At 43.1% G+C, this 23947-nt stretch overlaps 1 protein-coding gene across 1 annotated transcript; it reads right to left on the reverse strand.

Moving 5' to 3' along the window:
- Positions 1–269: 269 nt before the first annotated feature.
- On the reverse strand, positions 270–22430 carry kcnj3a (potassium inwardly rectifying channel subfamily J member 3a). The gene is made up of 3 exons (XM_076161981.1): positions 21753–22430; positions 20594–20810; positions 270–1343 (listed from the first exon to the last, which is right to left on the reverse strand). Exons 1-3 carry the CDS (start codon positions 22428–22430, stop codon positions 748–750), a joined length of 1491 nt encoding a protein of 496 aa, XP_076018096.1. The 3' UTR covers positions 270–747.
- Between the last annotated feature and the right edge of the window lie 1517 nt (positions 22431–23947).

Here is a 23947-nt window from a genome sequence, read left to right on the forward strand (position 1 = left end):
CGTTCCAAGTTCATGGGTAATATGGTGGAGATAATGCATTTATAAATGGAAAATGCATCAATCAGCAACATATATTTTATCAACTAATAAAATGATAAAATTGAACATGGTAAAACAAGCTATATACTGTATGAAATACCAAAAATACAGCTGTGAACAAACATGGAAATGGAAACAAGGTAATATAGTTAAGGCTAAACATTTTTGTCAATTACCTTTGTATAGCTAAGTCAATAAGAGGAGCATGCAATCAACGTAACATTGTCACAATTTTACATTAAACAACAAAAGCAAGTAACTGAAAAACAAATGTATGTGCCTTTTGCCACTACAAATCAGAATCATGTAAAGTAAGGTTTTCCACATCGTAAACCATATGGCTTTGTGCAATTTTTCACTCGCAGTAAAATTCACTAATGAAATCGCTCTTGTAAAATAATATATCAATAAATGTCATGCCAGAAATCGTCGAGATTCTGATTCTACATGCGTTAAGTGTTTCTTACATGCCAGATTGTGCTAATTGTACATCATCCCTAAAAAAAATCAGGTCTTTCATCATAGCATGTACATTTACATCCAGAGACAAATGTGCTTGGTTCCATCACCCTATGTTGTATAAGGTATATGTGCACAGATTCATATTCTACAGTTCTTTTCATATAAGAATATTGTCCATTAAAATTAAGAATAGTAGAAGATAGGGCAATAAAAGGGGATGGCATAAGATAAAATACGTGGCCTGCTTTACGTAAAGCGATCAGAGTTCATCTTTCTGAGTTTGGGGGGGAGGTGTCCATCCATCCTGCCCCCGCCTCCCCCAGCCAGCCGCTGCAGCTTGGGAGGTAAGTCCGCCACAGACTTACTGATGGGCTCTGTGCTTATCTTGGACACCTTACCGGCGTGCTTGTCGTCGGACACGCCGGGAACAGAGCTGATCCGCTGCAGCTTCATGGGAAGGTCTCCGAAGCTGTAAGTCATCTCTGAGGTGGTGGAGCTCATCCTCAGGAGCTTCTTGGGAATGCCGTCCCGACCTGACATCTTCTGGAGCTTGGTGGGCAACTTGGTGGTGCTCTCATTGTCCTCCAGGCTCTCAAGGCAGTCCAGGGAGTTGTTTTTCTCCCCACTGTTGCACAGGGACGGAGCCATTAGGGGCGAGGAGAGTAGCAGGGCCTCTTCCTGTTCCTTCACACTGTAAGGAGGGGTCGGTACCTCAAATGTTGCATGGAACTGTGAATAGTCCACCTTGAAGAAGCCCTCCTCCAAGGAGATGACTGGAAAGAAGCGGTGTCCCCACAGAACCTCGTCCTCAGTGTACGATGTCCTGGCTTGGCAGGTCATCCCTGTCAAAACAGAAATGACAACAGAAAACACCGTCACCTGGATGCATTTTCAAACGGCAAATTCATTCAAGGTCATTCTCTACAAGAAGCTCATTCTCTGAGATTAAATGTTGAAGACATTACACCTCGAGTTTCTTTCTATAGCTTGGCACCATGTTGTTCATTCATATTCTATCACTTGGCTCGATTCCATAATAGTAACAAACACGGTATTCATTTCTCGCCATTTCAGGACACAAACAAAACAATATTACAAACAAAAGTGCTTCACTGAGGTCTTAGTATAGTATTACAGAGTACTTGTTTGAACTTTGATTTACAAACAGGAGGTTTATAAGTAAATGCCAGCAATATAACCTGAAAAAGATTTAAATGCACAACTGGGTCTGTCACAACGTTTTTACATGAATGACATTGTTCCTGATGTTAAAGACAACATTTAATCTACACTTGCTGAGACATTAAATGCCTCCAACTCTACAGTACACTAGTCAATGTAACTATAATAGCATTTGATTGTTTAACTGATGTATTCCATCCATGCTCGCTACACTGATTTAGATGTAAAATGTATAAAACAGGTATGGGCAACAAGCTTTATAGTGTATATACAGATATTTCTCCTCATATTATCATTTAAGGTCTATCTTGTAATATAAATGTTTGCATTGCTTTGCCCACTGAATGAAAACAGAGCATCGTGAGTGCTGTGTTTTGGAGGCCCCTTCCCGGCAGACTGCTCTATTCTGACTGACATCAGGTCTGAGCTGGCAACACCCACAGACTGCAACACAAACACTTGCACGTTAGCCTCGTACTATGTAGGCGTGTATAACCACATGTTGTTACATGATGGCATCAAACTGTTATGAGAGTAAAGGACCAATCAGAAACGATGCTTAGAGGGCAGTTCAGGACCCACGAGTTTGTCTGGATGGATGCATTTCTGTAGGCGTCAAGTTCTCAAGTTCTGGCTCTTTCACAATGTTCAGTGTTCAATATATCTCTCTTTAAGACAGAACATTACTATTTGTTTTACTTATTGAAGCATGAAGTTAATGTACAGGCCCTCACACAGTCTGCTGCTATTAAACAATTGAGTCCACAGCTTAACCTTGGCTAGACCCTGCAAAAGATAGTGGATTAAGATAACCAATTTACTGGAGAGGCTTACAACTGCCGGCGAGGCCTACTGGGGATTCACCTCTCAACCAAATGTCTTAAGATAGTAGAAGCTTCCCCTAACAACAACAATGACAAAGGTGCTTCATACTAAAGCAAAAGCACTTCCACAAATAACATCTTTAATGCCTTTAAAATCATTCTACACCCGACGTTCAATGATGATGTACTTGTCACTTGTTAAAGCCACAGTGAAACATTTCCCTCATGAGGTTTACAACGTTTTTCTTTAAGTTCCGAGATGTTTATCAGCGATCACTCATTACCATTAGTCAGCGGGTGCTATCAGACCTGTCAGAGCGTTATATCACACAACGCTGCGTACAACAAAGGCCTATCATCTCTGCATCGTTAACAGCGTCACCACTGGAGAGCAGGAAAGAGTCTATATTTATCTATATTGGTCATGTGAGTCCACAGTGTAAGTATCAAGCATGTTGCAGCACAGAGGCCTGGTCAGGGATACGCTACACGTTTAGGCTTGTTAAAACCCATTAAGGAAATTAGTGAAGGCAGAATGTTATTATCACATTTTAATAACTGATTTAACATTGTTCTAACAGTGCCAATTGGGTCCAAACCCAGATGAAGCTCTAATTCACAGACGCCGCCGCTGATTGCGTAGATGTCATAATAGCATCTGCGATTCCACCCAAGGTCATGAAATAATTCACTGATAACGACTCTGCGCGTAATCACAGAGCGAGAGCATCAAGTGTGGATGGGGTGTTCACTGAATTACTTCTGCACTATTGCTTCAAAGTCCTGGAGGCTTGAGGCATATGGAAATGTGCTGCAGTGAATAAAGTGGGCAAGGCTAATGAGAATGTTAGGGCCGGAACGTTTGCGCGGAAGTGAGAAAGGAAATCTGTGCCCGTCGCGAGTCTGTTAGAAACGCCTTCGGCCAAAACGCTCCAGCATCAACAGGCGTTTGCATTCCGCATTAGTGGAAAACTCCTTGTTTTATTCGATTCGGCTCTTTTCTTACAACTTTTTAAATCGCCGCACCATCAGATCTCTGTGTTCTGTGCTTTGTTGAGACACTTGAGAACTCAGACTTAATGGTAACTTAGCTGGTACATGATAAGAAGAGGCTTTCAAATACCGACGGAGAAATTGCTCCTCTGGCACAAAAGGTTGGTACAGTAATACAAAAGACACAAAATAGCTTCATGTTACATCTATTAATAAAGCTCTAGTGTTCCTGTCGATGGTGTAGGAGTAACGGTTAGACCTCTTGTCTCTGTAGAAATCAATGCACCCTGCTGGCCTGGGGCTGAATCCCTGAATACCCCCCTCGCCCCTCCCCCCTGCAACCAATCAGCCTCCGACTGCCTCAAAATAGAAGTCTCAGTGGTGCAAACTGTCCGCTGTTTTAGGGGGAAAAAAAACACAACTACGATAGTGGGGTAGATTGGCTTCGTTAATGCGCACTTAAGAGCGGTACATCATCATATATGCACTGCTGGCTCGCTGACGACGCGGCGCTGTGCAACACCAGCACTCACACGCATGTAGGGTAACGGAGGCAGCAGTGCTAATGAACTACACCTGCATGCCTTACCTCTCACTCACACTTACATTCACCAGGAGAATGTATTTACTCATGACTGCGTAAAGTAAAAAAAAAAAAAAGACAACAAAATAGCAAGAATCCGTTCAGAAAATAAAGATTTACGGTGGATTATTCCAAATAATACAGACAAACCGTGCTTGTGTATATTTTGTATTCCTGGTAATGCCTTATGTAACTCTAAAAGACATGCCTGCCTGGAAGTCAGTGTTTCTATGGAAACCAAACTGTAAGAATGTGTGTGTGGTTGTGTGTGTGTGTGTGTGTGTGTGTGTGTGTGTGTGTGTGTGTGTGTGCGCGCGCGTCTGTGTGTGCGCGTGTGTGTGTGCGCGTGTGTGTGTGTGTGGCAAGACAGCCATAGAGCGTTTATACTGCTGAGTTTGGAGGAAAAGTAAGAATGACAACACAAAAGAAAAAGAAAAAGCAGCACCTCTGAGATCACAACAACCACAACAAAAACCTCCTAATGGCTGCAAAATGGATGTTCCGCTGCGCACAAGGTCACATCGTCCGCCCATCGCTCCAGACCCAAATGATTTTATTGTCAGTCCAAGCGTGACCTTTTACGACAGATAACCCGTGATTCATATATTTCGCCGACTTCTCATCAAACCGGGCCGGAGCTCATATCACACACGTCATCTCTAATAGAACACAGAGCAATGTTCTCTTCCCGTGTCATCCATCACTCGTGCATCGTCTTAATGTTTACACCAGTGTCAGCTTTGCGCGGCTACATCCTGTAGCGCCTGTTGTTTTCATTTATGGCTCTGTTTTGGAAACGTTTAATCGCATTTTTTGCCTTAATCACAGTACAGACAATCAGAATATTGAGTGCGTGTAAACATTGTGATTAATCCACTTGTGCCACCCCTCGCTGTAGCACTGCTGAGTAAATTGCGTGAAAACAGCTCCATTTCTGAACAGTTCTTTTCTTGTTGGCCAGATGCGTCGGGGTCTGAGACAATAACATCCACTAACTGTGAAACATGGATCCTGGCCAAACACTAACACACTAACCTCGCACACTAACTAGCCTCGCACACTAGCTTCACACACTGGCTGGGTGTGTAAAGGAAAATGTGTTTCATGTTGACATCGTCATGTAAAAGACTATTTGAAAACAAAGCTTTTACAGCAAAAGGACGTATAGATTGGATGCATTTCTATAAATGTCAATATTCAACACAAACTTACTTACTACAAGATTACACTATCAAAATGAGAGAAATCATTTAAAACACTATTAAAAGGTAAAAAAAAAGGTAGAGGATTGTGTCTCTTTCTATGGTAGAGGCAGGTGCCGTCTGACAGATTTGTAATGGTTGTGATTTGTGACGCACAAGTTTTCCTACTATTAATTACTAAGAATGAGTTCTGTAATAGTTCACCACTCAAAATATTTACTAACTGTACTAGTACAAGGAGATAGGAGCGTGTTGCTTAACAACAGCCTTCCAGTGGTTTAGCTGTGGAAAGCTATGAATATGAATCAGCTGTATTCAATTTGCATTAACAGAGACAACACGCAGCAACAAACCTCACATGTCCAACGTCACAGCAGATCAGAGAACAGGAGGCCGCTGTGTTTGTGGTGGACGTGACAACAGTAACGTTCTCAAGTTACACGAGTAGGAAACTGTTTACGTTAGAACGTCCCCAACATTTTACAATGGTCATCTCTCTCTACTTCACTCGTCACATCTCAGGCCAGTCGGTTTGCAATAAAGCTAACACAGGTCAGAGTGCATCCCCGCCCTGCTGTGCACTGGCTGCAATGGAAACATGTACAATCACAGCAGGGCACCCACAGCTACGCTCATTATATGGAGACAGTGGAAAGTTCAACACCAATAAGGTTGCACAGTCAACACTGGATGTTCCCCATGTACGCCAATACAACCGCTTCACTATATAAAGACTGAATGCATTATTTATGTGGCTTGAAAGGTGACTAATCTATGCAAAGTGCTATGTGAAGTGCTTCCACAGAATTTGAGCTTTCAGACACAGAATATTATGCCACATTAATTGATTAATAGAAGCAGTGTGCACAGATAATTAAGATTGTGGCTGTGGCGAGCCGACCTATGTCGAGTGACAAGTGGGAATTAAATATTAACTTCATATTCATTAATTTAATTAATCTCATTTGAGTTTTATTTGAGCGTATCTCAGCTGCACAGAGCTCAGAGGGAACTTGTACTGCTGCTGTAGCTCACGCTTACTCACCTACAGCACATTTCTGGAATTTCAGATTTAAAAATGTACTACTTATACTTGAGCATATAGTTTAAAATACCAATTAATTTTATTATGTTATTTCAGAGACGTAGTGATAACTTTGTAGATAACTAAATATATATAAATCTAATTTGGAAGACACCATAGAGCCAAACAAACACCACCATTCACCACTAGGGGCATAAGCACTTCAACTGTCGCTCATGAGTCATTTTTCCAGGTGGGAGGAGCTGTGGGGGGGCAGGAATGAGGTGCAGCAAGTGGGGGGGTGGGTTTGATCGTGATACCACCCACAGACTGCTGCTTTATCCACAGCACAGACACATTCAGTGTGCACGGAAATGATGGAGGCCTCTCCAAGACGTTTGATTTGCTTTTGATAATCAAAGGTGGAGTTTATTTAATATGATCAACACAAGTCCGTGTCTGTGGCTGGACCAAGACCACCTCCTTCTACAGGACAGCACAGTTGTTTTGGTTGTGACTGCGCTGTTTAGACTTAAACAAACAAGTCAGGCGTTGTAGTAAAATGACCCAATTCCGCCATTTCACACCTACATGTAAACAATTTAGGCATGAAAGCGTCTGGATTTAAACAAATCCACTTAGTCAAAGTAAGACGTTCACTTCTTGTTGGAATTCCAGCATGGAGTGTCACAGTTTTCAGTCAGTATAGCAGAATTTTACGTTTCTGTGTCATTATGTCATAACAAACTCTTATATGGCTTCTTTACTCTGTAGTCGCTTTTTAATGTTTGTGTATTTGTCATTCCCTCTGCTTGCCCTAGGGACAGCTTAAGTGTGTCGTGCGAAGATCCTTTCCTCTGGCTATACGGCAACTGTAAACCATCTTACAGGAATATCAATTCTTTTCATGTCTCGTGATACAAATCGGCTGTTCCTATTGGTCCTGACCTTTCTGTAGAGGTGTTCCATGTGACGTTAGGGCCATGCATAAATGATGCCACTCATTTGACTCACATGACGCCCCGGCTGCTTTTAGCGTGTTTAGGGTGTTTTATTCTCTGTTTTGTTCAGACTATTCTATTATTTATCCTGTGAGGAGAGTAGTTGAGTGAGTGATGTCGAGGAACCCTGGAGGAGGAATGCATTTGAATCTGGTTTCATTTTTACGTTTTTTGTAGATTTGACCACAGATTTGACTTGAAATTAGTAATATAAAATTCGAATTTGCAGAAGTAGATGAACTCTGAGCAATTTCATTGTTATTTTTCACCTGAGACAAAAGACAAAAGAATACCTTTTCCCATCTGTTCTAGATCAGAGTAATTTCACAGTCATATTTGTAAGGCTAGTTTCATTTAAGATGGATTCCGAAGATTGTTGGCTTTCCAGCGAGGTCATATCCGTGCATATTGGCCTCGTGATTGTGTAGTTATTCTTCATTTGTTTGGGGTTTTGTCATTTTAAGCGAGAATACACCTTAAAACGCCTGAGGGCTCGGGGGATTCATGGGTTGAATGAACTCGTATTCATTCCCCTTGGATAGAACAGCAGCAGTGCTACATTATGTGAAGCATCTTAATGTGGATCTATAAAAATTACCTGCAATTCTGCTTTTTTTACGGTTACAACATCCCCCAGCAAAACAAGTCATAGTGTTAAAATGACCTATTGTAGAATGCGTCTACATGCTCAACTATACTGTGTAAAGGGTTTTACGTTTCAGAGTTTTCCACACTCATTTCTACTGTGAAGGACACTGGTTAGTCACACTTAAAGAAGATTACGTTGTTGTTTTTTCTTAGTATAAAAAAATTAATTAAGCGTGAGGAACAAAAAAAGGCATTTCAACATCACTTGTAAAGGAAATGTGCGCGTGTGCGTGGCCTGAATTTATTCAGCGAGGCCTTCACACTTGATAGTCATTCCATAAAGACTCAAACAAGCTGATCAGTCAACATATCACATAACCGCAAGCTCACAGTGTTAGAAGAAAAAAAACGGTAAAATTAAAAACCCATTTACATATTCTGGGGAGGGGAAAAAAAGGCAGCATAATAAAGCCACATCTGCAATCATCTTCTACAAGTATGTGCAGATTCGCTCACAACTGGGATTTGGTTTCGTGGGAATTGTTGGAGGAGCAATTCTTCATTCGGCGTGACACCAGTCAGATTTCATTTTGCACCTATTTTCGGGAAATAATGATCTGTCCCCTCTGGGTCTTGGTATACATTCCAAATCAATACGTTTCAATTCCTTATTAGAGTGGCCCAGCTGAATAAAGTGCTAAACAATGGGGAGACTCTTTGACTCGCATGCAGCGTTTATCATTAGCTCCCTGCTTTGTTTTACCAATACAACCCCCAAATGCAGCAAACGATGTATATCACACGCTGTCGCAGTTTAGAGCCGTCTCATCTAATGTTCCTCGCTCGCACTACGACACATGAAATATTTGTACAGACAATGAATTAGCAACATTTCCACCCCAGCCTGTGATCTGAGTCTTTCTGAAGTCGGCACATTTGCTTTGACTGCGCTATTCTCTTATGTAAGCAGCCTTCAACCTCCGAGAGCTCCGTTTCATTCATTATCTGCTCTGTGTGTTGCTAAATAATCAATCAAATGCTCCCACTTAGTTGGCAGAAGAAGTAGTCAAATCCCATTAATGAAGTAAAATTACAAATGGTAAAATGTCACTATGTATCAAAAATAAAAGTACTCATGATTAAGAATTGTGACTTGATTGGATCTGAGGTGATTGGTGTGTGTATGAATACAAATCAGGGTTTGGAATTATTGATGCATACAACTTACATATGCTATATATATAATATCTTCCTTACATAATGTATGCAGTATTAAAATGTAAATGACCTGAGCAGAGATACAGCAGCATAGCATTACATCATACCCTCGGGGAGTTTGTTTCTAACAACGAGTCATATTCCTACCTGCTAAAAAACAAAATGCATCTCCCATTGTGGTGGTTTCTATGCGTACAAATCAGTATGAGGATTGCATGTTTAAATGTAATGTAAATTGTATATTATATGTTTAAACATTGATTGTGCTCTTCTCAAAAAGGAAGATACAAAATCCCAAACCTGCAGATTCTGAAACCACAAACTATTCACCTCTGGAATGTATCTGGCTGAGTCTAGTGATGATAATATGCGTATAAAGAAGCACAAAGCTGTAATGTAAGTCCTCTGTTTACATGCTGTACCTTGTAGTTTCTCATCCGTGGCTATAAGTTTTCACCGCCGTCATCCCTGCCGATATTTGTGAGCTATCATTTGCTAATATTGATTGGCAAAGATCCCTGGAGGATTTTGTCTTTACTACTTTCCAGCTCAACCTGGCATCCTTGCAGCAGAGGCCTTTAATGACTTCATGTTTCATAGAAGCTCAATGTTTGCCCAATAAATCAGTAAACCTACTTGTACCAAATACAAATATTATCATATTGGGAGTATACGTGCTGCAGCTTGTAAGTATGATCCATTTTTATTCTTCATATCTGTGCCTTTACAGGCTGCACGTCACAGTGTATCTGAGTCCCACACAAAATGTTCCAAGTGTGAAATCCCCTTTGAAGTGTCTGGTTTGCCGAAGTTCACCAAGCAGTTTACTCCTGTCACTCCTGTGCGCATTATCCATATGACAGCATGAGCGGCATTAGAATAAGCCTCTGCTGATTCCACAAATCAGAAGAAACTGACACATCATAAGAGTCGCGTCTCATTAAAAGGTAGCAGATAACGCTAATCAGGAAAAACGGGACATCTTCAACATTCCTCCATTTTGAAATCTCTTAGATTCACAATGTCACTGTTAAATGTTGTGGATGGAAACTCTGCTGTCTGTAGTATGCATACAGTATACTGCGCAGAACTGTTCCCATTATGGGGCTGCGATAAAGCTATGAGGCAGCAAATCGTATCTTGAATGAACTTAGATTCAAAGATCCCGAACGCCGCCGTCTCAGTATGAGACTCCAAATGAATGCACTCTCCCTTGGTAGAACAAAGCCGGCTGCTTCTGTGGCCTTACAAAGTGAAGCAGCGGCAGCAGCAGAGTCAGCGGAGTGACAGCCAAGATAAAATGGGTTCTTTGGTGGCTGGAATAGAATAGCACTGTAAACTCTGAGGCAGCGCGCCAACGGTTCTTGATAGTAGCCGAGGAAAGTGGAGTGGCAGTCACAGACTTCTTAGGTGGCTCGAAAAGAAGAAGGGGAAGAAGATGAAGAAGCTTGTACTAAGTCATTTCCATGTTTCCCTCACTTACATCTTCTCCTCTCTTTAAACCTTAATATGAACACCTGCACCACATTCTGTCGTCTATTCTTTGATTCGCCTGCGTATCGCACATGCTCGCACGGTTGAGCTACAACGTTCATCGCCGGCTGCAGCCATTCATCAGACCACAGACCGGATCAATGTCCGGGTCAGGAGAGGATTGAGGAACAAGCGGACGCTCCAATAAGAGCTTTTAGACGTCTGCACATCACATCCACGCTTCACTCATATCCCCCGCCGCTGACGTGCCTCAGATCGGACCGATCAGACCGGAGTGTATAGATCTATTTATTGCGGCGCTGTCAGTCAATCTAGGCTGGAGTTTGAATCTGGCTTTATAAAAAATGCAAAAATCGGAGCTATTATATGATTCAACAACCCACAGGCACCAAGCAAATAACACTCAAAATTGATGGCGATGTGAAAATGAAGGTTTATTCAAATGACTTCTCTAGATGAACTCTCACAATGCCAGTTACTGAAAGGAAGGTGGGTGTTGATGAGTTCTTTGCAACCTCCTATTTTGTGACAAATTCACAAATAACCTCCCTACCCTCACTCTGCCCTCCCCCCCCACCCCCACCCCCCATCTCCCCCTCTCTCTCTCTCTCACTCTCACTCTCACTCTCTCTATCCCTCTGTCTCCTTTTCTGCCTCTCTATCTTTCACTAAGTCACTCAAACGCACACACGCACGCACACACTCCATGCAGTGCTGTCAGCAGAGTCCCCTGACAGTCTATCAAGGCTGTGGAAAAAGAGCTCAAGTGTTATGTATGAGGTAAAAATGCGAGCAAAAACAAGCCTGAGAATCTGGATGGTGACTACAGAGAACATCGATACACGACACCATCCCGGATCCATAGTTTTGTCCGAGCGCCGCCGCCATTGTTAGGCACCTGCGACGGCCGAGCCGATCGAACAAACGCTTTTTTGCATAGCTAAATGGTGAGGAACAGCAGTTAATGCCAGACAATTACTCTGTTCCTCATTTTGAAAAACCACTGAGAAGAGAATTCCCCTTTGTCTACTTTTAGGATCTATGATGTGACGAGCGGTATTAAGCAGCGAGGCTGAACGAGATGACTAGCAGAGGGTAGAGAGCTGAAGAAGAGGAGGGAAACGTATGCTGGGCAGCGTTCCCAAGCTGACTGAAGAGAGGAAAGATCAATTTGGAAGATGAGCAGTTTCGCTTCTTTCGCAACTGGCTGAGGTTCCTTTCAATAAAACGCTCGGCAGAACAGACAACAGTATCTGCAATACAATGACAAAGTCTCATTTTGATCAGGACATTTCCATTGAGGCTACAAGTCTTGTCTCATTATCTGTTTCTATGGTGACCACCATCAAGTGATCAAGTGTGGAAAAATCCAGAAGCATTCAGTGACCTGTTTTTTTCTTTTTTAATGGTTTGACTTTTGGAAGATGGAAAACAGTGTCAGATACTGTTTTGGTATTCAATCCATTAGTAAGGTGGCTTCCAGCCTCTGTGTTTATTCCTCCCGTACAGCACTGAGCGAGGAGCACAGAGAGAACAGAGGGGAGGGGGGCTCACAGAAGGGAAAAGGCAGGGGAAGCGTGCTGCTGTGGGGGAGGGGTGTGTGCGCGCGTGGAGAGCCAGGATGCTGAGGCAAATGCTCGAGTGTGGAGGTTGTTGGAAAAAGGAAGGAAGAGAAGGGATGAGGAGCAGGAGCTGCCAACCTTCTCCACACAAGGTGGGGCGTCGGGCGGACTGGAGGAACATATGGCTGCGGGCCATTAACCCAGCTGGGGAGGCACACATCACTGTGCTGCATGCAGCTGTAAAGGGAAGCAGCTCGGCAAAAACGACTATCCGAGGATTCTCTTTACACCGGTGCAACCAGTATGAGCCGTGAGACGGTCACGCAGGGGGTTGTTGTGTCTCTGTGCAGTTATGAAGGGCACAAATGACAAGAAATTACATAAGATGTGTCGTGTCTGATTGATCCTGGCAAAGGAACGGACAAAGGGACGGAGGGAGGAGACAGCTGAGGCCTGAACGCTGTAACGATCTGTGTTACCGCTTCGTAATCTGTTGATGTTTATAATCAGCCAACGCTTTGTTCCTGCGCGGACTTTAACTCGTGGGTTCTGCCGTGATGTTTACTGTGATGTAACCTGAGTCAAACTTGAAGCGATCGGTATGTTTGGTACGACCCAAAACAGGGGGCTTATTTAGTTTTGGTGTGTGCCGCTACTGTCCGTTGTGTATTATTATAATTGTGCGTGGCCGTCTGGCTCCTCACTTTAGTGTGCGCCTCACTAACGAGGAAAATGTCCCTGTTGTTTTCCTGTTTGCCACTTCAGCTCCGGCAAATTATCCTTGTAAACTCAAGCATGTCTGAGTGACAGGGAGAGAGAGCGATACCCCAGAGGAGGGTCGGGCCGCGGAGACGACGCCTCGGAACAAAACCGTCACGTGGCTCTATGTTTAGGCCTCCGATTGATCCGCCTGCACTTCAGGGACGGGCATGGCTCTCCAAATCAATACCAGGCACATCATAAGGGAAAGCCTCTTAACAACTGGAGCCTGGATATTCTGTCAGTTTCAGCCGTGTTACGCATCGCACCGGTGTGGGCCCCGGCCGCACATTGTGACAGGCGTCGTGAAGTTGTCAGAGCGCTGAGTAAACGCATCTTCGGCGACGCAGGAAATCATTTGGAATCAATAATCTCTCGTTGCTCCTGCCGTAAAGACGGCGGCGGCGTCATCGGCTCGAGTATTTCGGGTGCTTTGGTCACTGAATGAGTTCATCCCAGGTCTGCCACCTCACCTCCTCTACCGGTGATTTATTGCCATCCAACAGGGACTTGACAAATCCCTGAAGATACAATTACCTTGTTTCCACATGGGAGGCCAACGCGGTTCATCTAAAAGGGATAATGAATCCACAATGTCATCGTTGGTTCGTTGCCATGCCTGTTATGTAGAGTTCAACCCCGGTGCAATTATGATATACAGATATACAGAAGTGATGAGAGGTGAGGCTCATCAATGTGTTAGCAGAAGAGTTTTATTTAGAGTGTTCATTTAGTCTGAAATGTCTAACCTTCATTCAGGGTTTTTGCTGTATACGTATAAAACACACACCACACACACCAAGCTGCCGTGTCCAAAGCACAAAGCAGAGTCGGAGGGTAGTTATCAATAAATGAGGCGTCCACACAGTGTCAAGAACATATTGACGGTGCAAATGGACGCATCAGCCCCGCGATAAATCCTCTCTGTGAACTTTTCAATCGTCGTCACGAGGCTTTATTCATCCAGCTTTGTACTAACTTTGCCAACAGAACACCAAGTGCCTCCAGCTGGTGGACGTTTTCCATCCAAAGCCTCCAAACATGGCAGACAATCTGATCCATAAAGCAAACCAACCACCCAGAGCTCAAACTGACCAGCGCCGTACATTAAACATACGCCTAAAGCCACCAGTTTCAGCCTATCCTGGTTGTTTTGTAATTAAAAGTCTCTTCAACCTCTGTGTAAGCATACAAGCAGGAATTTGGTCCGAAATTGAATGATCCCAAAGAGGAAAATGTTATATTTTGCATGATTCTGCATATGTACGCTAGTGTTTTCTGGGAATTACAGGATGAAATCACAGTTTAGGTGTATAGAAACGTCCTATCTCAATATTAAAGGAAGAAATATTCCCTAACCTGCCCACTGGGTTTCCTAAACATTGATATATACCTTTGAAAGTTGTCCTAAGAACACACAAACATATCAACATGGATGAAAATACTGCCTTTACAGTGAAGGTAACCAAAGAATTAGCATGATAATGTTTCACAGGGGCAGCGTTTACTGTGGGCGTGTGTGTATTGCTGTTCATGTAGTGTGTCCAGTAGCCAGTGAGACGTATTTTACTGCCAAGCTTGTAGTTATTTCACAGCAGATCCTATTTCCTTTATGGCCAAAACTAATATGTGCAACATTCGGCTTTCTGTTTATGACTATACTAAGTTGTTGTTTTTTGTCAACGCGATAAATAAAAAAATGAATAAAAGAAATTAGCAGTAGGAATCCTGATGCCATTGTGCTCTGATCCATCCTTTATGTTTCCCTTCATCCCTTAGTGACGCTGCCAGCAGAGGCCATGTTGGATGCAATCAAATATTCAAGGCAGGTACCTGGAAAATGTGCTGTTAATAGAGTCAAATGGACCAAATACATGAAATCCATTTGAACATGATGACTATGAGCTTTCATAGCGATGGCTTATGGTCTCTGCTACACAGGTCGGGCTCAGCGGGGACGGCCTTTCGTCTCCTGTGTCCTCACCCTGAGCATATTAGATTTAATTGGAGAGTCTCGCTCTCTGCTGATCTGCAGGTTTACTTCCCCGCTGAACCCACATTAACCCTTTGACCGCAGGTCCGAGGCAGAGAGGACAAGCTCTCTGTGTAATCACTCAGAATGAATTATGGTTGCGTATCTCCAGAGGTTTCCCTACAGTCGGCGCGCATTGTGCCAATGTTTGCGTGAGTCTTACAGCTGCTGACTTCAGGTGGCCTCACTTCTCCAGGGCCGCAGCCTCTGAACCACACGCCTGAAGGCATTGGACCTCCAACCCAATACAAAGCTCTTCATTTTCATTTTAATTGATGCTGCTAATTATAAAACATGGATCGGACCACGACACCGGCTGCTCTGTTCATTTGAGGCAATAGATGTTTTCAATTCATTATGCTGTCTGGCATTAGGCAGAGTCTCCATCAAACTATTTGTTATCCTTAAAGTACTTATTGTATTTATATTTGCTGAATATAACCTCAAGAAACAATACTAGTGTAACACAACTCCAGAAAGTTGCTCATTAGGGTTCATACCTCCACCAAAGCCGAACAAGCCTGCAGTATGCCTTGTTCTTTTAATATAGAGTAAAAGTTATGGTTGGAGAAATAGATAATCAATTGTATTCACTGTTGGTAATCAATCAAACAAATATGCCTGATTTATTTCCAAAGGCATTGATGTATTACTTTTGAAGTAATTTAAAAAATTCCTGGATTTGCTTTGGATCTGCATCAGCATCAAAGCTCAAAATCAGATCATCAATATTTAAGTATTCCTGCTAACAAACAAACGACGGATAATGGAATTAAATGGACGATAACGGAAGTAAAAGATTGCTGAGCTTTATTAATTCTTTATTTTTTTATGAAACTGTTGTTCAGATCCGGCTCTTCACCGCATCGTCTCCCTGAAGCCAAACTCCCTGAGGCTGATTACACAAGTTCAAACAGAGACTCGCAAAAGCTGCTGAATCCTGTCCATAGGTGTTTCATTACTCACAGCTGCTCTCTCTCCACTCACACAGTGTAGTTTATCAATGCATATAAAAAAACACATCAATAAAGACAAACAATACATCCTGCCTATATGCACCATCATCTGCCTCCCACACTGACTTTTAAATGAGCGGTTTACTTGATTTCTTCCATTTCTTATTCTATAGCAGTGAATCACTTGGTAAAAGGAGCTTTGGGCTTTTGAAAGTGATCCAAACTGACTTGATGGAGGAGAAGTGAGTTTTATCATCTCTTTAGCACAGTTGGATTGAAAAGTAGTCAGGAGATGAAGTGATATGCAGCGTTCAGTCAGTGGACGACGCACATTTACACACGTGGGGATTATCGATCGTTTAGAGAGTTTACATACAAATGCAAGCGTCCAGATAGACACTATGGCAACCGTGTTTCCTGTGACGTGTGTGTAAATCCTACATATATACATGAAGACACTTTTTTGCTGAGACTCTCCCGTCAATGACTTTGCAACATTGCACGAGATGTTCCTACAAGAGCAATGATCAAACCCCACGCATCTACACCGGAGTAAACAATAAAAAGGTTAGTGCTGAGGATACAGTTAATACTCCTGAATCATCTTTTCATATCCAACAAGTTAATAAAAAAGACACTTTGCAGAATAACTGAATATCTCACACTGTGCACGACGTATAGATTTTAATTCCTTAACTGATTGATCTCTTTACTAAACATCAGTCCCTATGCTGGTTAATGTCAGCCACATTTATTTTCCATATACGAAATGTACGAAAACACATTAAAGTCATTGTTTGATTGCATTCTGTTGCAAATTTTGGATTATCTAGACAAAAACACCCAACGCCCCAACTTGAATTAAAAACACAATCTTGTTCTCTGTATTCATCCTGTTGTTGTGATCTAATCTCAGAAGTTTGGCGGTTAAACCTGTTTCCTCTTAGCCCCATGGACGAGCGTCATCCATCTTTAAGCCAACAAATACCGCTTCTGTGTGTGAGCTGTTGCTGTCCATGTTCCAGGTGCAAATCCAGAGTCAAATCAACGTTATTAGAGACAGCGAGCGGAGGAAGAGACAGTGGAAGCATTTTCAACATGTGTGTTTTATCTCATGAATCGGTCCCAGCAGTGCGGATTGTGTTTACACCCGATGCCTCGTGACTGAGATCTGATCCCTGCACGAGCGGGACCACACCCATGTATCAGAAATGTACATTATCTTTAACCAGAACACATTTAACTGCAAGATGTCAATGTGTTCATTAAGTGACTTAACTAACTATGGTATATATAAATGTTAATGAGTGCTGTCTATAGGATACGGCTCTACCTTTCTGATGTATTAATAGTTGTGTATCAGCTGAGTCAAATTTATGTCATCGTCAGCTACAATTCCACAAATACCAATCAGTTTTATCCAAATAGTATGCAGACTTGACTTTCGGTTGGCTGATTCCTGATTCCATTCCTGAATGATTGCTAGTTTACAGTAGAGTCAAGATATCACAGCATATGATTCAGAACAAATCATCGTCATCATCACAGACAGACAGTCTTTAGACTCTGCAAACTTGTGACCAAAACACTAATCACACTGTCATAATGTGATGTTGGCTCTGACCCCACAAATCCAGCATCATTCGGGCTGGTGGATCCAAGCAGCGTCACATTCATCTCCAGTATCGGAGAATCTGTGGTGCTTTCAGTTTATGTCTAATTGCAAAATGAATTGAATTAGGTGTTTTTGCGTCGAGATCTACTGATTACAGGCATTATAACAACACTAAAGCACTCACACACACGCTATAGACGCGCTGGCTCAATATATATAGGCTGCAGTCACTGAAGCTACTTGACATGGTTCATGTTCTCTGTATTGATCAGTCCTGTGGCAGAGAGTATCCATATTATAGCTGTTAACTCATCCATAACCTGTTACTAAAGAGGCCTGACTTGTCTTCTACCATAACACGGCTCGTGTGAGGGCAAAGAGGCGGTTCAGTACGCTGGGAGGTGATGAGACGGTTTATCCTCAGCATCACCACCCGAGCATCTTCCTGCAGCGTGATACCAAACAACCACAACCCAGCAATTACAACAGAAATAAAAGCTCTGCATCTACGTATCCTGCACGTCTCAGGACGGTGAGCTCCGAATCACAGAGGAACAAACAGCTCAGGCCTCCAACAAGAGCCTCCTCAGCTACACTGATCCTCCTCAGCAAAAGCAGGTTTCTATCTCACGCAGACTGTAATGTTGTGTTGTACCCAGAGACGTCAGAGTAGCGGAGAGCTGCTGTGCTTTTATCTGCAGTGGACATTGTTTGGACTTTGGAGTACCAGGCAGAGATTTTTCCACATATTAATAAAACAGACCTGGGGAATCGAGGCGGCTTCTTCACAAGTAAACACGCAGCCTCATAAATATATTCATCTGATTCTTTCCCTGCTGTATCACCTGTTCTGTTTATAAGTGATTATCCGTAATACACTTGGATGTTGTCAACATTCTAATTTCATCTTGTGTTTGCCGTCTTACAGATGTGTTTGCTAGTTTGTTACTGAAATTGCGTTATGATTCCTATACCATAGAAATAAAAAACCTAAGTTTAGGTGCAGTGCTGCAATCCTGAATACTCAAGGAGATGTTGCCATGGAAACAGAGTTACATTGGCCAGAAATGAAAGCGTCTGAGGATTTTGACTTTCACTGTACATCAATTTTTAACCGTAGATTGTTTCTACATCAGCCTTCCCACCAACTTCACATAATCACAACAGCGGATCGCGCCAAGGTGAAAACAGAAGAATAATGATTCCAAATATGGAGCCAAACAAGTCGAACACAACACAGATAGAGAGGATTATAAATAACCATGTGATACTGGCACATATCTCTGTGTTAGTAACATATTATAAATATCATGTGATGCCACATTGATCGGAAGTGTTAACCTGAAAAAACACACATACGTCTGTTTTTAGTTTTAGTTTGATCATGTGATCATGTGAATTCCAGGTAATATCAATCAAAGGGATGGAGTATTAAAATCTAAAAACAATAAGAAAATATACAAGATTTTGAGCAAAATACAGTTTTTGATTTTCATTACCTGGAATAAACAATATTTTAAATATATACTACAATTATTCAACATTGATTAAGCTAACAAACTATTTTATTTATAGGGTTAGGGTTAGGGTTAAATATATTTCTATATGTTACAAATATTTCCAAATATTACAGTAAACAAGAATTATTCTCATTAAAGTCATTTTTACAGCAGATGTCTACTGTTTTGTACTTGACAACGAAAGAAAGAAAGAAAGAAAGAAAGAAAGAAAGAAAGAAAGAAAGAAAGAAAGAAAGAAAGAAAGAAAGAACGAACGAAAGAAAGAAAGAAAGAAAGAAAGAGAGGCGGTGGCAGACTGGCAGCATGGCACAGTAACTTTTGATGGACGTGTTGAACACATGCTGCTGTTTGGCGACTACGCCGAGTCTCGCCCATAAACTCAGTGATACAGAAAGAGAGAAAGAGGCTGCGTGTCATTAACTGGAGACTCGTGTGTCCCATATGTCCTCGCTCTGTGATAGTCTACTCCATTTGCCATAAATGTGTGTCCAAACTACGTACGAGCCCGTTAATGTCTTTGCTGAGAGCCGTCTGCGGTGTCAGCATCCTGTCACGTTCCCGCATGATGTTTCCTCTGAACCGACCCCTTCTAACTGCTCTCCTCTCGGTTCCATCACCTGAAGCGGCTCTCACACACTACACCCCCTGTGTCAAATAAGCCTTTGAATGCAGAATGACCACAGTAGAGAGTTTTACTCAGGGTATTTCTCATCTGGTGGGAAATAGAGTTCCCTATTTCCAAAGGGACTGCAGAGCAAATTATTGCCCCCTCAGAGGATTGGAGCCATGAGCTTAATGCTGCAGGGCACAGTTTAATGGATTCCTCCCTGTTTATACTGAAATGGAGCTTATAAAGAATATCACCTAACCGACCTCCTGGGGTTCTACTGGGTGGAGAAATGGGCACTCACCTGTGATTTTTAAAAAACCTAAAAGCATCTTTTCAGGATGTCTCTCAACCCCAGAAAAGCTTTTTATGGATCAGGTTAGAAATGTTTCAATTAATGTCTGAAACCTGAAAATCAATAATCGGGGATTTCGACATGCAAATCTACCAACTATGATATGAGGCATATTTGCAAGAGAAATAAGAATCGATAAAATGCATTACATTACGATCATTTTGGCAGACGCTTTTATCCAAAGCGAATTACATTACATCATATTACCACCCTTCGCAGAGGGGGGAGGAATTGAGGGTTCGGTGCCTTGCTCAGGGGCACCTCGGCAGGGACTCAAACCGGCAACCCTACGGTTCTTAAGCGGAAGCTCTACCCACTCGACTACTGCCTAGTAACTCCATTTGGCTGTGAGCTGTAAACACGTATAAGAGCCTCCGATCGGCTCCATACACTCATCAGATCCTTTTTAAAAGAAGACCCTACAGTGTCTCTTTCTTTAAGTCAACAAGCTAAAGATAATGTTCAGCTACTGGCATTATCGCCTGCAATCAGCCAGTAGATGCAGCGTGACAGTGTGACAGTGTGACAGTGTGACAGCGTGACAGGCCAGTGGAGGTGTGTGTTTGTGCTCACTCACCTGTGGTCTCCACTATTCCTTCTAGTATGACTACAATTTCAAATTGCTCTGTTTGCATGGACCTCTGGGAGAGTTCGTAGAAGGGGCTTTTGGTGTCAATCACATGGCAAATCGTGAGCGGTGAGACGAGAAATAGCTGGTCCGCCCCGGTACTGAAGCCCACGTCCAGCTCCAGCTGATCCAGTGGAAGAAACTCGCCTTCAGGCGTCTGGCGAGACTATGGAAGCGTACATAGAGAGAGGCAGAGACACAGAGACAGGCAGGGACATAGAGACAGGCAGGGACACACAGAGAGGCAGGGACACAGAGAGAGACAGAGACACAGAGAGAGACAGAGAGACACAGATGGTTAATGGGGAAAGGCATCAGACGGGTTAACTACAGCCATCAAGTGAGCCTTTGTGGCAGCTATTGTCATTTTGCGAGCAATCAGATCGATCAATACTTCTGTGAGTGTAATCATTACAGCTTTAAGGAGCTTATGTGCAGGGAAAAAAATACCGACCTGCCTAACTCTATTTTTCTTGACAGCTAAATTCATTTTCGATATTGGAGGATTAATCTGTCATATTGAGATCTGCTGTAGAAATGGAGAATAGAAACACCTCCAATCATCCGCCTGCAGTTAGTGTGTGTGTGTGTGTGTGTGTGTGTGTGTGTGTGCGTGCGTGCCCGTGACTAAGTGATCACACTTTTAATCTTTACGGCTTCTGCATTGCTACAAATGATCTAAAAGGAAAATTGAGGGATTCTCAGTAATATCAGAGGGGTTTCTTTCAGATTACTCCAGATTTTGAAGTGAGACAGCAGGATTGTTGGTCTGTTCTCCTGAGGGACTAAGTTGTAACACACTGGCACACAAACTCCTTAGTCACTCAAGAATTCAGCAGCTGTATGAACCAAACTCACTCACAGGACATGAATAGGTGCAGTTTTCTGTGTTAGATGTAACTGGCTGAGGCCTTCAGTGCAGGCAGATACAGTATCTGGTCAGTAAACGCATCATTTGGATCAACTGCACTGTATCATCTTCAAAAATAAACATGGAGATGATGATAGCAGCAGCAGATGGAGTTAAGAATTTGTGTCGTGTGTCCTGATTATCGACTGGTGCTCATTGACCTACAGGCAATAATCCTAAATAGTGATCGATACTTACTTTCAGTAATTTGCAGCGGATCTGTGCAGACACCATATGGCTGTTCCGCAGGTTTCCCACCCTGAACATGAGAGTGAGTTTCCCATCTCTCATGGAAATAGCTGCGTGTTCACTGAACATCAGCGTCTCTGCCCGCTTCTTAGGCTGAGACATCTTGATGAACATACAGCCGATCAAGAAGGCATCGACGATCGATCCAAGGATTGATTGGAAAAGAAATAGAATGATCCCCTCGGGACATTTGTCTGTGATGTATCTGTAGCCGTATCCTATAGTGGCCTCGGTCTCTATGAAGAAGAGGAAGGCTGAGGGAAAGTTATAGACGTTGGCCACACATGGAGTGTACTTGTCGTTGTGGACTCTGTCCAGGTCTCCTCTGATGTACGCGATGACCCACCACATGGAGGCCATGAAGAGCCACGCCACCGTGTAGGTCAGGATGAAGATAAATAGATTCCAACGCCATTTCAGATCTACGAGTGTTGTGAATAAGTCTGAGAGGTATCTGCTGGTTTCACCGCCCAGGTTTCCATGCTGGACGTTACATCGCCCGTTCTTGTCCACGAACCGTTGCCTCTTCCTCTTTTTCTCCGGGGCAGGCTGGTTGAATCCAGACCCGCTTGATGAGGTGGTAACTACCTGATAATCGTCCCCAAATTTCTTTCGAAGTGCAGACATACTACGATGACAGCAGCAGCGGGAGAAAATAACAAAGGATTCCGATGGGGGAAAGTCTGGGCTCCGTTTGGATTGCTGCAGTCCGTAATGTCCGTGCGCAACGTCTCCTAGTTTTTGGGGGAAGAAAGGCGAGGAAAAAGTCCGCTGTCTTCGCCTTAATTAGTCATGCATCGTCCCGTTTCTCCACACGCTGCTCCCGCTGCACTCCACAGCCATCAAACATTAATACCGGACACGTAGTTTACAAACCCCGAAGAGAGAAGCCATAAGAGAAACAAACGACGCACAATTCAGGTCTCCAAACGCGCCAGTCGAGGTCCAGCAGCTTTTTTTTATGACCGGTTTTTACCAGCTGGTGCGTCGCAGGATTACAGGTTGATGTTTGGTTTGGATCTGCGGGTCGGAGTGTTAAGTTTTCAATACGAAAGTTCAAAATCCCTCCGTGGTTCAAACAGACACACCGGATCTCTGCGTAATTAGCGGCTGGACACGGGGACGGCAGCCTGGGTGAAGCGGCTCTGTGCGCACTGGCGGCGGTGATGGTGCTTGGGGATGATCCGGCTCACAGTCCCTCCGTGGCGATCTGGACACATCAACGATTCGCATCCGAGCGTGTAACTGTAAAATGTGACGGACGAGGGAAGAATCACTGTCGTCATTTATGGCTGCGCGCATCGACGCCGCTCGCCAAAGCCGCTTCGGGTTTACCTGCTCGCCTCTTTTTAATGGAGTCTGGTCCGGCTCGTCATGTTCACTGCTTGGTCGGGATCCATCAGATGCTCACTTTGGGCTGTCTCGGATCCTTCGCTCCGTTCGATTTCCCCCTGTGAGGCTCCTGCGCACTTGCACGTTTCCTTCGCAATGATGCGTTCACTGTTCGCCTTGTGGTACTACAAAGACAGTTTGGAGGCGGAGGGAGGGAGGAGGTGTCGCCTTCTTACACTGTTTAGAAGTGAACAGATGAGCTCATTGGCAAAAGCACACAACAAATCTATTCTATTGTATTCTTAAAACGTCAATGCTCATTATTATTATCATTATTATTGTAATTCATTTGAACCCAACATCAGTTTGATCATATTTCCTCGACTGTAGACTTAGAAAACCAAGCACCAATCATGACTATCACACACACACTCCACTTATGTACAGCCTGTAAAAAGATACAAAATACAACTGTGCCGCTTTCAAGCTCATACATGTTCATAATAAGGTTATTTTAAGCAACACGGTGACAACAAATACAGCTTTGTTCCTTATATCTTCCCAACTATCTGCTAGCTATCCGACCTCTTTTAATAACCTGTATGTTGTTAAGTTAATTAGTTATTCACTGAAGAATTCAAAGCTCCAGTTGAAGTGTAACTCCCCTCCCATAGTGGACAGTTCTAGATACTGTGTCACCTCTGCTAACAGATAATGAAGACAACAAGTTATGCGGGAAAGCTGCTGACACTTACTGCAAACTTTATTAGCTCTCATGGGGGACAGAGACCTCCGCATCCTGAATGCACCAC

Source organism: Genypterus blacodes, unplaced genomic scaffold, assembly GCF_046128005.1.
Source record: "Genypterus blacodes isolate CSIRO-AG114 ecotype Tasmania unplaced genomic scaffold, CSIRO-AGI_Gbla_v1 ptg000118l_1, whole genome shotgun sequence".
Classification (NCBI taxonomy): Eukaryota; Metazoa; Chordata; class Actinopteri; order Ophidiiformes; family Ophidiidae; genus Genypterus; species Genypterus blacodes.

What these genes read in the sequence shown, in the direction of transcription:
- kcnj3a (XM_076161981.1), bottom strand. Translation starts at nt 22,430, where the DNA reads ATGTCTGCACTTCGAAAGAAATTTGGGGACGATTATCAGGTAGTTACC. An exon ending in TCCGCTGCAAATTACTGAAA is followed by an intron (nt 20,811 to 21,752) that starts GTAAGTATCGAT and finishes ACGCTTCCATAG; the next exon opens with TCTCGCCAGACGCCTGAAGG. An exon ending in AGGAATAGTGGAGACCACAG is followed by an intron (nt 1,344 to 20,593) that starts GTGAGTGAGCAC and finishes CTGTTTTGACAG; the next exon opens with GGATGACCTGCCAAGCCAGG.